Source organism: Condylura cristata, unplaced genomic scaffold (genome assembly GCF_000260355.1).
Source record: "Condylura cristata isolate star-nosed mole 26May11 unplaced genomic scaffold, ConCri1.0 scaffold00016, whole genome shotgun sequence".
In the NCBI taxonomy this organism is placed as follows: Eukaryota; Metazoa; Chordata; class Mammalia; order Eulipotyphla; family Talpidae; genus Condylura; species Condylura cristata.
In genome coordinates this window covers 31,003,650-31,017,342 of record NW_004567117.1, presented here as the reverse complement: position 1 = coordinate 31,017,342, position 13,693 = coordinate 31,003,650, and the positions used below count along the sequence as shown (strand labels likewise).

The 13,693-nt window shown below is 51.2% G+C and overlaps 1 protein-coding gene across 7 annotated transcripts in view; it reads right to left on the bottom strand.

Annotated features, from left to right (window-relative positions):
* CTIF (CBP80/20-dependent translation initiation factor) overlaps positions 1-13,693 on the bottom strand; it is a 247,013-nt gene that overhangs the window by 179,555 nt on the left and 53,765 nt on the right. For 4 of the 7 annotated variants that reach the window (XM_012725942.1, XM_012725944.1, XM_012725945.1 and 1 more), the window contains exons 2-3: positions 7,854-8,059; positions 4,645-4,692 (exon numbers count right to left, since the gene is read on the bottom strand). In XM_012725942.1, coding sequence (XP_012581396.1) covers positions 4,645-4,692; positions 7,854-8,033 — 228 coding nt within the window. In that variant the 5' untranslated portion in view covers positions 8,034-8,059. The remainder of the gene's footprint in view (positions 1-4,644; positions 4,693-7,853; positions 8,060-13,693) is intronic. The other 3 variants (XM_004683889.2, XM_004683890.2, XM_012725946.1) reach the window with 1 other exon arrangement.

Here is a 13,693-nt window from a genome sequence, read left to right as displayed (position 1 = left end):
AAACATTCCAAATTGATTCAAATCCAAGATACAAGTTTATACTACACCCATATCTAGAACTGCGTGACAAACGAAATCATGAACAGAATTAAAGACAAGCAAGAGGCTACGTGTATAACAAAAGGTTTGTAGTGTTACAGGACAAGGAGAGAGGGGCACCACTGAACCCCAAACCTGCCTGCTCTAAGTGGGTTCTGCCATCTGCTGCATCAAGACAAAACATATAAAACTTTAATGAAAAGGGACTTTACTACAGTGAGTATACAATACAGAAAACAACGAATATAATGTCTAAATCAGACACCTGAAGTGACCCATCCCCTCGTGGGCAAAAGTCAACCCAAAACGGACTGGCGCAGAGCAAGGCCCGAATGTCCGTCACAAGCCTAAAGCACCTTCTGGCCGGGACCCATAGAAAAGGGTCAGAAATGGCCAGACAAATCTGGGAGGAAAAGAGCAACATCAAAATCAATATAAACACTGCCAGAGTCACCTCCCTACAGGTCTCTCACCCACATCTGCCTTAACCAGTCCAGGGCCAGGAAACAAGCACGGTTTCCTCATCACATGTGCTCCATGTGGCTTCCTCAGGTCTCCTTCTGGCTCTCCATCCAGCTTCCTTCTTTCTCTCTTCTGATTCCTTCTCTCTCTTTTTTCTCTGCTCAGCTCCACCCTCCTTCTGGGTGGGGCAGGGAACCTGTAACTTCTCTTTTTCCTAGGGACCACCCTGTTACAGTGGGACTACAGAAAGGTCATTGCTCCCTCTAGGGACACTGCTCTAGACGTGTAGCCATAACACTTCCCTGCCTCCCCCCCCCCAGCACTTCTATTATCTGCACCTGAAAGTGAGGCAAGGCCTGGTTAAGCAACTCACCCGGTGACATGGCCCACAAAAGATGGAATGCTAATGGGTGTAAGGAGGTATTAATGCAATTGTTCAAATTATTTTTTTAGTGTTTTGTTTTGTGTGTGTGGAGAGGGTGGCTAGGTACTAATTCAAAGAGCCAATAAAAATGTCTGATACCAAGTGTTTTTAGTAAGGTGTAAAACTGCTCCCTGTTCCCTGCCCAGCAGGCAGGTCTGGGAGGCTGGAACAGATAAGGAAATGCTGGAGCTGCCTTGGGGACAGGTGATGAGATGGGCCACCAGGCCAGAGCCCAGCCCAGATCCAGGAATGCAGAAACAGTGTCAGGACACACCCTGTGCCAAAGGTCGGCGCCCAAGACCAGGCATCCCAGCAGACAACCGGTGCAACTGGCACCTCAAGTTAGAAAGTCCATGGAACAGCATGAAAGAGCCTCAGCTCCTTCAAGCTCAACCTCCCTGGTCTTGCCCTCTGCCTCTTCAGTCTTTCAATAAATTTACCTTTTTTGGTCTCCACTTGGTCCCTGTTGTATCAGGAGGCAGATTTCCCTTTTCCTAAAAGACTCAACAATATGCCACCAGTCCCATATTCCAGTGTGTTCATCCACCCATCGAGCGTCCCCAGCCTTGGGCTGTTGTGAATGATGCTGCTATTCACCACAGGTGTGGTGTGCAAGGGCCCAATTAATCTTGGCTTTCACTTCTTTGGGGTCCACAACCACAAGCAGAACTGCTGGGTCATGTCTCATTCGGGGAAAGTACTTAGAATTTTTTGTTGCTGATACAAAGGATCTCATTGGGAGAAGTGGTGAAACATTAGCTCTGTAGATTAAATAATAGTACTATATCAATGTATATGTCCCATGCCGTGATTCTGTAGGAGAAAGACTTTGCCCCAGGAAACACACGCGGAAGTATTTAGGGGTAAAGTAGAATCAAATCTGCAAATCACACTTAAAAAGATCAGAAAAAAACTGCCTAGAGTCAATCAGTCTGTCTATCCATCCATCCCTCTACAGACCTAAAGCGAAGAGTAAAGAGATGGGGCGGGGTCCGGGTGGGAGAGGGACAGAAAGTGCTGCAGTAAAATAGTGACATTTGGAGAATCTGGGTGAAGAATATGCAGAAGCTCTTTGTCCTATTCTTACAATGTTAGGTACCGCTGCAATCATTTCCAAGTGACACTCATGGGAAAAGTCATGCTATCCAATATTTCTTAATCACAGGGGTGTCAAAGTCACCCCATGAGCAATTTGAGGTTGTGGGAGCCACCACTCTTACCCAAGACCCTGCTTCCTTGTGAGGGGCCTGAGAAGAGGCATGGCTTCCTTGGAGCCCAAGCACTGGGTGGCCAGCAGCACAGTCCTGTCGGCCTGAGACCAGAACTTCTCAAAGGTGCACGTCCAACCACCTGTTACCCTGGCGTGTGGCCCACTGACCAGAGAGAAGGGCCAGGAGGGGTGGTGGGACTGAGACCTCTGGCAGGCAGCTCTTGCTCCATCCACAGGGCCTCTTGGGAAAGCCGGGAAGGAGGCTGCCAAGGGTGGGGGTTTGAGGAGGAAAAGGGGCTTCTTTTTTTCTCCTATCTTAAATAATTTCCCATTGTAGAGACAGCATGCCACAGTGACGAAGGGCTTTGGTTCTTAAAGCAGTCAATCTTGAATTCATACTCCTGCTCTATCACTTATCTTATGACTCTGGGCAAGTCACTTCATTCCTAAGACTCGGTTTGTCCCACCTGGAATAGTAACAGAATTGACCTGTAGCAGGGATGTTAAGTATATGGCACCTGGAGCCAGACCACCTGGTTCGAACCTCAGTTTGGACACATCTTTCCTGGGTGACCCTGATTCAATTCTCTGGGTCTCAGTTTCCTTCCCTGCAAGCTGGCAACATCTTCATGGAATTGTTATGAAGAGTAGATGAATTAACATGGAAATGTGGCAGTCTCCTTTCTTGACTTGGGGCTCCATCTTTGACCCTCTTCTCCAAATCCTTGGGTTTAAAATATGTCATCTATTTTAAAATGGAAATATCAGGTCATCACCACCACTGGAGGTCCCTCTGCACACTTAAATGTTTGTGTATTACAACAGCTGTCACTACCTTACACCACTCACATCCGAAACTTGAAATCTCGTGGCCTCCCTGGTGGCCTAGGCGTTAAATATCAGTGCTACCACCGCGCGACCTGAGTTCGATCCCTGGCCAGGGAGGTGACCCCCGTGGCACAGCAGACATCTCTTGTCCCACCCTTTGCTCCCCTCAGCAGTACATTTCAGTTTGCCTGTCCTGTCCCCCACTCCCTCTCTGGCCTGTACCCCATTTCTTCTAAGCAAAAATAAATAACATTTTTAAAAATAAAACAAAACCTGAAACCGTGGTCTTTGCACCCTGAAGCTGTTCTTCCAGGGTGTTCCATATGTAATTTCTGCAAACTCTGGTCTCTTTGCTTAAATTCAAATCCTCAGGCCCTCTCATTAGAAAATTGTGTTCTCTATACCTTTAAAGCATAAGCAAACCCGACTGCTTCTCCACACCTCCACCGTGACCACCTGCTCCCAGTCACCACCATCTCCACCCAGACCTTCATCACCGAAAATTCGTAGCACATCCAGTGTGAGATTCTCTGCCCCATCCCACCCTGCCCCTCCTCTGCCACGCTCCAGCCAGCCTCGTCTCACCAGCCTGGTCCCTCTATGTCCCTCTGCCTTGGAGTCTCCTTCTGGTAGGATCCTGCTACCCTTCTCCAGATCTCGGCTCACAAGTCCTCTCCTAAGAGAGCCGTCCTTCACAAGGTAGTATTCCCAGCCCACCTTCCTCCATGCATCATCTTGAAACACCTAGTTCCTTCTTAGTCTCTTCCCCCACAAAGTAAATGCTGGGGAGACAGGAATTATGGTCCATTCTGTCCACGACTTTGTCCCCAGAGCCTAGAACAGGGCCTCAATCAATGTTAGCTCTCATGGTATTGTGCTATTTCACCACTAGTAACTGGCAGGAGATGAACTGATCAAGAAATTCTGCTTTATGTTGAAACCACCAATACCTAGAATGGCGTGTTAAATAAACAAGTAAGCTAAAAATTAGATGTACGCTAGAAGCATAATTTGGGGGGGGGAGGGAAGTCAACATTTTTGTCATAAAACTGTGGTGGCACATCTCTGTTTTTAGAAGGCTTCTTTATCCATTTACTGATTTAAAATCACATAAAATTTGAATTTATTTTTTAAAAGGCTGGTTAATTGATTAAAAAAAAAAAAAGGACTCAACTTCATCAGAAGTCAAGTTGGGAGACAATTTGCCCCAATGCCCTCTAGTGGTGGGTGCATCGGAACAGCGGTGATGAAGAGCAGGTTGGCAATAGCTATGAAGATAGGTTCTGCTTCCCAGAATCTTCCTCACAAAACACTTTGTGGAAAAGGAGGCAGATTCAACAGGGGGAAAATCTGGAAGTAACCTGTTCAGCAACAGATGGACAGACCACAGTTAGATGAGTTCCTGAACAACATGGTCACTACTAGAAAATAAGATTTTTTAATAGTCCATTTCTACAAGCTATAGTATTTGTATCTTGGAAAGGTGAGGCAGAGGCGAGAAAGCTAACCCACTAATCTGATGGAAGGTAGGGAAGGCAGTCAAGGGAATCCTATCCCTGCTGTCTGATTTCTTATGGGCCGTGAATATAGTATGTGCAATTAAAAATAAATGATTTTTTTAAATAAGAAGACCAGAGTGAGTCGCCCATGCTCAAGCACCCCACAACCCCCCTTAACTCACTTCTTCTGTTAAGCTTTTCATGGGTAGTCCACCATTGAGCGCTTCCTCCTACAGCAGAGATGGCAGGGGAAAGGGATTCAAAGGGCAGGAAGAAATTAAAGATTGGGAGCAGGAACAGGGCAGGCGGATGAAAGGAAAAGCATGGAAGAGAAAGAGAAGGAGAAACTGTGAGAGAGACATCGAGTCAACTTGAATGCAGAGCTTCCTCAACGTACAATGGAGTTACACCCCAATAAAGCCACGATCAGCTGAAAGCATCTTACTTAAGGTGGAAGAGCCAAGTCTGGCCGCCATAGCTCCTGAGACTCCGCTGTCTGCATGGAGTCACTTCACACTGTCGTGAAGTCCAGCCTTTGCAGGTTAGGGACCTGGGCACCCTTGCCCACCCCGCAATGTTCTCATGGTTGCATTTCTCTTTGTGAAGGCACCTTACATCACGGACAAAAGCCAGGACTCCCAAGCAGCATTAAGTGCTATGGGACGTTACCTTCACTCTCACTGGCTCTTAATTTGACCCTCATCGGCTCTTACTAAGAATTGGTGAAAGAATGGCCTTCAGCAAATGCATCTGCTCCCTTCAGTACCCCAAAAGCCCATCCATCCAAGGCAGTGGTGCAGCAGGCCGTTGCCATGGAGAGGTGGGGATGGGCCTCGGTGCTGGCTTTCTCTGCCAACCTCAGCAGGACATCAGTCACATGGAGACTGATGTGGAGGCCAAGGCCAGGCCTTCCCATTCAGCTGAACTCCGGGTGGGTCTGTGTGATTCCAGTGTGCAGCCAGAGCAGAGAACAGGAGAGAGAAGTGCAGCCAGGCTCTCCCCACCTACAGCTCCCCGCCCCCCCCCCACACCCCCTGTTCTCTCCTACTACAGGCCAGTTGTCAATGAGACTTTGGAGTCTTCATTCTCACTCCATAGGGAAAACATCTTAACCATCCAACAGCTGTTAGTCACAGCCTGTACCCAGAAGAAATCTGGTGGGAGGGGGCAGGGCCAGCCACAGAGGAGTGGTCAGCCACTGCCCACCTTCTCGCCAGCAGAATAGGGCTACAGCCCTCCTCCTTCGAAGGGCAAAATGCACAACTCCAGGGTGTGTCTGTGGAGACTTGGAACCCACAGGAGGCAAGGCACCCCTGAGATGTGGGGAAAGGGTATTTCACCTGCCCAAAGTTTTTGTAAACTTAAGACTGTACCCTCTCTTGTTACTCAGCTAAAGAAAAAGTTTGTTATCCATTCATCCGTCCAGCCACTAGTCTGTCCCTCGATCCAGTCACCCTTCCTTCCTTCTAATGGCTGCTTCAAATAAGAGGAAAACTCAACTGAGTGTCGCATGCTCAATCTCCCCACCGCTCTCCTTAACTCTCTTCCGTTAAGCTTAAGCTTTACATGGGTGGTCCTACCCTTCAGGGGGAAGGAGAACCCCACCAACCTCGAAGCATTTTTCTCCTTCAGTGTCAACGGTCATCTCTCAGCCCCTAAGAAATGACCTCACCATCTAAAAAGCAACATTCTTCTCCACTCCCTCAAGTTTTCTCAAGGTTTCCAAGATTCTTTCCTCTCCCAGAAACATCAAAACACCATGGCAGACAGGCAGACAGGACATTCTCCGAGGGTTTGTTTTTTGCTTTTGGCCTCCATCCAAAACAGTCATCAGATTAAATAAAAACAAGCAAAAGTGCTTCAGCAGAAAGCTTTCCCATAAAGCTGTGTCAATAGAGAGCTCATTTTCAAAAAAGTGTGTTATCTGATCCTGGCCTGGCTTAGCCCTGGCCGCAGCAGCCCCTCCTCTGACTTGTGCCCGGCAGGCTTTGGGCGTATCCGTGGGGGTTGGTGGGGAGCAAGACAGTGATGTCCCCCTCTGGCCTGCCGCTGCAGCTGAGCCCTGGGGTTCTGCCAAGCACTGCGTTCATCCGCGTAACTTCAGGGAGGAAGCTAAGGCGCATGTCCAGACCTCACAGCGGCCAGGTTTCCACACCCTGCCTCCCGGCACGGCACGCAGCCATCTGAAATCCCCAGAGACCATCCTCTCTGGCCGGCCCGCATCTGGGCGTCGGAGTCTGGGGAGGGTGCTGGCCTCAGGAGGGTCGGAGGTGTTGTGAGCGCACGCGTGGCTGCCTGCTCTGCCTCCTTGGTAAGCCCCGGTGCAGAGCTGGAGGAAAACCATAGGCTCGCTCTGGCTTCCCAACTGGCTGGCGGGTCTGGGCCTTCTGCCCAGCCAGACAGGGAGCCAGCCAGGCTTTTGGCTTTTCTCAGCGCAGGGCACCAACGCAGGGCACCAAGGGGCTCCTCACGACTCTCTCTTGGGGTGGGACGGTGAGTATGAGAGCGCGACACCTGGGCCCGACACCTACAGGGAGAGCACATGCTCCCCCGTGTGCTTGCAACCCCCTGGCTCTCTGCAGCCTCCAGCCTCTCATCACCTGTGACCTTCCAACATCCCCAGGGCAGTAGAGCAACCCCCCACTGGCTGCATAAGAAACCAAACCTCAGAGAACTTGAGGGGTTTGCTCAAGGTCACACAGGCAGCTGGAGGCAAATCTGGACCCAACTTTTGAACAAATGCCTGTGGGAACTGACGGTGCTCACGAGGACGTGGGGCAATGGCCGCTCCCTTCACGGCTCGCTCTCTCGGGAGACCTTGGACTTCTAAACCTGGCCCTACAGTCTTTCACCTTAGTCCACTTTCCACCAAGGCTGGGGCTGCCAAAGACCCACCCAGGAAGTGTCCAGTTCAACCCAGATTCCGACCAGAGCCTCTGTGTGCCTGGCAGGGTGTGGGCACTAGGAATCCCCCAGGGGACGGCCTGATATGTGTTCTTTGGCTTGCAGCAACTGAGGGTACTTGAAATCAGAGGAAACATTCACAAGTTAGTTTTTTGACTGTGTGCATTTGTGGGAAGCTATAATCACCAATCGTCTTCTTGAATATACGCTTGTTAAGGACAGGGAACAGGGCTTAGCATATAGTAGATGCACAATAAACGTGTGTTCAATGACTAGCGGGTCTGGCTAGTTCCCAGTCACCCATGGGGAGAAGACACAGGCAAGGGCTTCCTGCCTGGAGCCACACTCTGCTGGGCAGGGAGGCTGACCCCTTGGGAATCTGGGGCCAGGTGATCAGAGGCTGCTTAGAAATTGGGTCCCCATCACCCTCTCTGAGTTTGCCACCACACCTGCCCACACCACAGCCCCCTCCCTGGGCCATGCTTACGTGCGAGATGTGGGACTGTGTCTTCTCACTCTCGCCATCCCCCTCTGTCTTGTCCGCCAGCAGCCCCTGCACTTGGTACTCAAGCACGTAGCTGTCGATGAAGCGCTCCAGCTCCTCAATCTCCTGGGAGCGGCTGCTCCCAGCCTCGGAGGAGGCGGATACTGCTGAGGAGTTCTCCATCCCTCCAGCTCAGGGCCCTGGACGGGCTGTGGGAGAGAGGACAGACAGCTGTGTGAGACACTGCTGGAAGTGGAGGGGCCCCCACTTGAGAAGAGCTCCCCATTCTTGGAGGCCTTCACCATGGCATCTTGGGCTCCCAGCCGCCCTGTGACTCCAGTGGGCTGACAGCGCCTTCAGTGTGACAAATATGCTATAATTCCCAGATGGAATTGGCCAACACAGTAGCTTGTATGGTCAGGTCAGTCCTTACCTGGACCTTACCTCCTGGGAAAAAACAGGAGATAAGCCCGCTTGAGGAAACAGTCTTCCTTAACTTGAAGTTAATGAAATCCACCAGAAAGCACAATAAAACAGACATCAGGCTTTCATGTTGCTGACCCACGTGTTAGAATGTGCCAGGGGGTTCCCAGACCACCCCTCCACAGGGCCTGTGTCCTCCAAGAAAATGCCTCCTTCCAAAGAGACTATTCCTCTTCGGACAGCAGCCTCTCCCCTTAACCGGTCAGTGGATACCTGTAGACCGTAAGCTGCAAATATGACTTTGCACCCTTGTCGGGGTACAGCTGCAGGAACACGTGCCCCCCAGTCGGCAGGGAGAGAGCACTGCTATCGCTCTCTGCTCAGACCGGGTGGGCCCAGCCACTGCCGGGGCCCCATGCTCCTTGTCCCCTGCAAGGGGACCTTGGAAGTAGGAAGAGCTGGAAAGGTTCTCACTCCTACCTCCCTTCTCAGCAGGAACTCTCCTCCCTCCAGAAGGCTCTAAGCCACGTGGGAAGGGACTTTACAGCTTGTCTGGCATCCCTTTCATTGTCTGCTAAGCTGAGATGCCCATGGGGCCCACCTGGCAGAAGGAAACAGCTGCAGGGGCTTCACCATCTGACCTAGTGCAAAGGTCTTCCACCCACCAGCACCAGGAGAGACACAAAGAAGATGAGAACAGCACATGCTCAGGACGGAGACCGCAAAGGCTGGGTGTGCCGAGCGCGTTGCTATGATCGTAAAGGCAAGGTCCTAGCAGGTTTAAAGGCACATTGGAATTTCAAAACCTTCTATTACTGAGGCTGTTTCTTGGAGCACAGACATTGGCCTCCAATCAAGAGTCTGTTGAATTTTTAACTGTAACGGATCTAAAACAGGGCAAGGAATAGTCTGTTAGGTTCCAGAAATGCTGCTGACACTGTGAATGTTAACTCCTCAAACCTTTGCTGAACTTCTTGGAGGCTGGTGCTGGTGACGGGGAGGGCACACTGCCCAGGGAAGAGGATTGCCTTGGTGGCAGTTTCACTGGCCTCATGACTCCGTTTTGTCTGCTGGCTGGTGCAGGGCACAGCCCCCCTTTTGGCCTGCTCCAAAGGCTGCCTGAGCCAGAGCCCAGCCCCATGGAACAGCATGGTGCCATGGGAGGCACATTCTCTGCTCCTGAGCTCCTAGGGGCTCGTGGGTGTGTCTCGCCACGCCAGAGGAAGGAGTCTCAGGTGCGGGCCTGGTGGTGCTCTCACCCGAGGTAGGGAACCCAGGTGTGGAGGCCAGCATAGCAGAGGGCATGTATACAGTGGGCTCAGACCGGAAGAAGGGTAACTAGGGGTGCAGGGACACAGTTGGAGGTGGGGATGGCTGAAGCATATCCTCTCCATGCAAGGCCCACAGGCCCAACTTCCCTTCTACCAGTAGTACCCAGCTTCCCCCACTTCTAATGGCTGCTGTGCCGTGCTGTGCTCTAGCACCCCCTGGGGGCATGACCTGGAACATGCCATGTATGGTAGAAAGAGCCCTAATAGTGCCCTGGGTGTATACTCCCTCCCCAAGTTATTCAGTTAAACATGACACTAGGCCTTTCTGGAAAGGGTTTTACAGATAAATTCTACAACAGTGAACCTCATGAAATGAGACTATTCTGGAGGGCCTGAGCTTAGCACTGAGGCTCTAGGGACTTGAGGTTAAGATTGGAAGCCTGTTGCTGGCTGAGGGGATGAGTACAAGGATTAGGGGTGTTTCAGGGGGGTCTCAGGGATCTGGGAGCAATTCTCGGCCAATTCCCAACAAGGCAAAGGTCACCTCAGTCCTACAATCATAATGAAGAAAATTCTACCAACTGCCTAAGAGCTGGGGAGCACATTTTGTCCCCTGTATCCCCCAGGCAAGAACTTGATTTTATCCTCATTTACAGAGCTGGAGATTGGACCATCAGAACTGTGACCAGATAGTCGGGTATCGTAAGCTGCTAAATTCATAGTACTTTTTACACAATAGTAGGAAACTAACAGGGTCTGTCTCGGTCTGCTTCTGCTCGCACTGTGCCTCTCCCAGAGACCCTACCCCCTCCCTCACCCACCACATCTAGGGGCCTTCAGACTCACAGAATGCCAGAGCAGAGGGGTAGAGGCCATCTGGCAACTAGCCCAATCCCCTGGCTTAAGGGTGGTGTAAAGAGCAAGAGTCACCAGCCTTGGACACTGGACATGAATATAGTGATGTCAACCTAGAACTGGCTAAGTGTGATCCACGCCCCTGTCATGCACCAGTACCCTTCTCAGCACGCAATGTGCTTTCGCCCACTTACCCCATACAACAACTCGATGAAGCTGGTTGACCATACTGCTTAGAAGAGTGAGGTTCAGAGAGGTTAAGTAATCTGTCCAAGCTCACACAGCAGAACACCAAGCCTGCTGACTCCCCTTTGCCTCTTCATCCCACCTCCTGGTAGCCTGCTCAGGCCCTCAGACATCTCCTAGGCCTCTCTTCCCCACTGCCTTCCCATCATGCAGTGAAGCTTCTGGTGCGGAACTGCAGCCCTGGAGTGTCGGGCCGCAGGCCTACCTCAGCGTGGAAACCTAGCCACCTCAGCAGGCTGGGTGAAGTCCAGAGAGGGTTGAAAAGGAGCCACCTGTAGGAAAAGCCAGGGCCCAAGGCCTTGCCTGCTATTCCTCAAAGACGGAAGATCTTATCGAGGGCTTCCTAGCACCTTTGCAGGTAGAGGCAGAGGCCTGGGTTTGCAGGAACCCAAAGGAGAGTTTCCCTGCAGACAGGTGCTCTGCCCACAGCAGCAGCTCTGTGCTGCTCTGCTGGGCTGGCCAGTCTTCAGGGTGCTCTCATGGGGCCACACCACAGTTTTGTGAAGGAAATGGGGAGCAATAACTACCCCAAACCTATATGAGCGCTCCAGCAAGAAGTACAGGCATAGAGACCCACCCCTTGCTGGATATTGGTGTCCAGAGAAAAAAGGAAGATGCCCTGCACAGGTCACATGCCTTGCGTGCTTCCCCCTCCAGGCACTGCTGCCCATCAGATTCACAGGTGTAGCCTGACCGCGCCTCACCTCAGTTGCCCCAGCCTTCTGCTGGGGCCTCATCTAACACAGGCTGGCAGATACCTGCAGAACCCACCTACAAAACTCTTTGCAGGTGCAAAGAGCCAATGCCCTTGGCCAGGGCAAACAACACTTCTTTGGTCCCCCAGATGACAAATGAGGCGCGTTCTTCATGGTCCTTGAGCAGGTCCCAGTAGGCCAAGCCCAGTTATCTGCGCTAGTGACCAGGCCCACAACGCCCCCTGCTGGGCTCACCATCTTCCATGTCACTCCCCTCAAGGACACTTGTCACTGAGGTGTTTCTGGAAGTCTGCTTTCCCAAAGAAAGCCAGGCTAACAAGTCACTGGGGCTCACTGTATGTTCCAGAATGAGTCCCTGTCAAGAAGCCGGGAGGCCAATCCTCAGCAGGAAAGCCCAGGCGTTACCTCCATACAGAGAAGAGGGTGGAGGAAGGACAGGGAGACAGACCTATCCTCATCTCCTCCACACCAGGCTGGGATTGTCAGGCACTCATGTCCCTTATTTCTACTGTGGTCAAATATACATGACACAAAACATCCTGTTGTCACCATTTTTCAGTGTACAACTCGGTGGCCCAGAGCTACTTACCACCACTGCCATGAAACCATGACTTCTACCTAATCCCAGAAATGTTTTTTCTTCCAGAACAGAAAGTCTTTGTCCATTAAACAACTCCCCACCCAGGACCTTGGCACCCACGGTCCATGTCCTGGTCCCATGAATGTGTCCATTCAGGGGGCCTTACGGTCCTCATGTGGGCATTTCACCAATCCCAGTGTTTTCCAAATTCATCCATTGGCAGCCTGTGTCAGGCTACACACCTCCTCCTGGCTGAAGATGAACTCATGTGCATAATACTCTGGGCCATGGGCACTCTCTGTTCCTCCACTCATCTACCCAAGATATTTGTATGGTGTCCCCATCACCATTGTAACTAATGCTGCTCTGAATAAGAAAGAAGGGACTGGAGTTATCACACTCCCAGACTTCAAACTATACTATAAAGCCATAATAATTAAGACTGCATGGTACTGGAACAAGAACAGACATACAGAACAATGGAATCAAATAAAAAACTCAGATATAAATGCACCGCTTTATGGACAGATAATCTTTGACAAAGGAGCAAAGAATATGCAATGAAACAAAAGAAAGTTTGTTCAACAAATGATGCTGGGAAAGCTGGGCTGTTAATGTGCAAAGAAAAAAATAAAGCTAGATCACTACCTCACACCATACACAAAAACCAACTCAAATGGATTAAAGAACTAGACATAAGACCTGAAACCATAAAATATATAGAAGAAAATATCGGTGAAACACTGCATGACATACACCTCAGTAACATCTTTAAAAATACAATACCCAAGGCCCTCCCTGGTGGCGCAGCGGGTTAAAGCGCAGCACTGAGAATCTAAAGCCACTTCCGCATGAGTTCGATCCCTGCCTGCCCCGGAGGTGACCACATGGCGCAGCAGACCTCTCCTGACCCGCCCGCTGCCCCCGTCAGCAGTGTGCTTCGTCGATCTGCCTGTTCTGTTCTCCACTCTGTCTCTGGTGAAGCCTCTCACTGCCCCGAGCCTCTGGCCGGTGCCCCAGTTCTGTATGCACAAATAAATAAATCTTAAAAAAAAAAAAAATACAACACCCAAAGCACAGACAGTGAAAGAAAGGGCTACATCTTGCGGCAAGATCAGGATGCAAATCCTCCAGTAGCAAGGCCGCTGGCTAGGCTGCTGCTCCAGCCAGAGAGCTTTGGTTGCAGGGATTAGAGAGAGTGATAAGGGGGTAGGGAGCAGGCCCAGAAGAGGGGAGGGTGGGAGAGGAGAGGCCCTGCTGGCTACTGTCAGGTGCAGAGCGATGCGGGTGGAAGCTGGAACCAGGAGTATGCTCTGCAGTGTCCACCCTGCCCTCGCCCCTCCAGGTGATGGATGAGCAGGGAGAAAAAAGCAAGAAGCAGAGGCAGGAAAAGCGTTGAGGCTGCCACATTTGTTGGCATGGGCAGGCAGCTCAGAGCCTGCAGCTGGAGAGCCCGTCTGGTGGGCACAGCTTCAGGAGGGGTGCAGACTGGCAGAGACTGCAGAGGACCAGAGCAGCAGGGCTCCCTGACCTAAGGTCCCCAAGGTGGACTTGACACTCTGTGTGCTAGGACTCTTGGACAGCCATCTGGCAAGAAAGGTGTCCCCCCGCCCCCCTCCGCACCCCATTGTTGGGGCATCTGTGTGTTAAGCAGCCTCCTCCCAGTCTTGGGCCCAGGACATCCTTTGCCTCGGGCAGTCACTATGCGTGACTGAAGCTGGTGGGCCTATTATATATATATAAACTACTTTA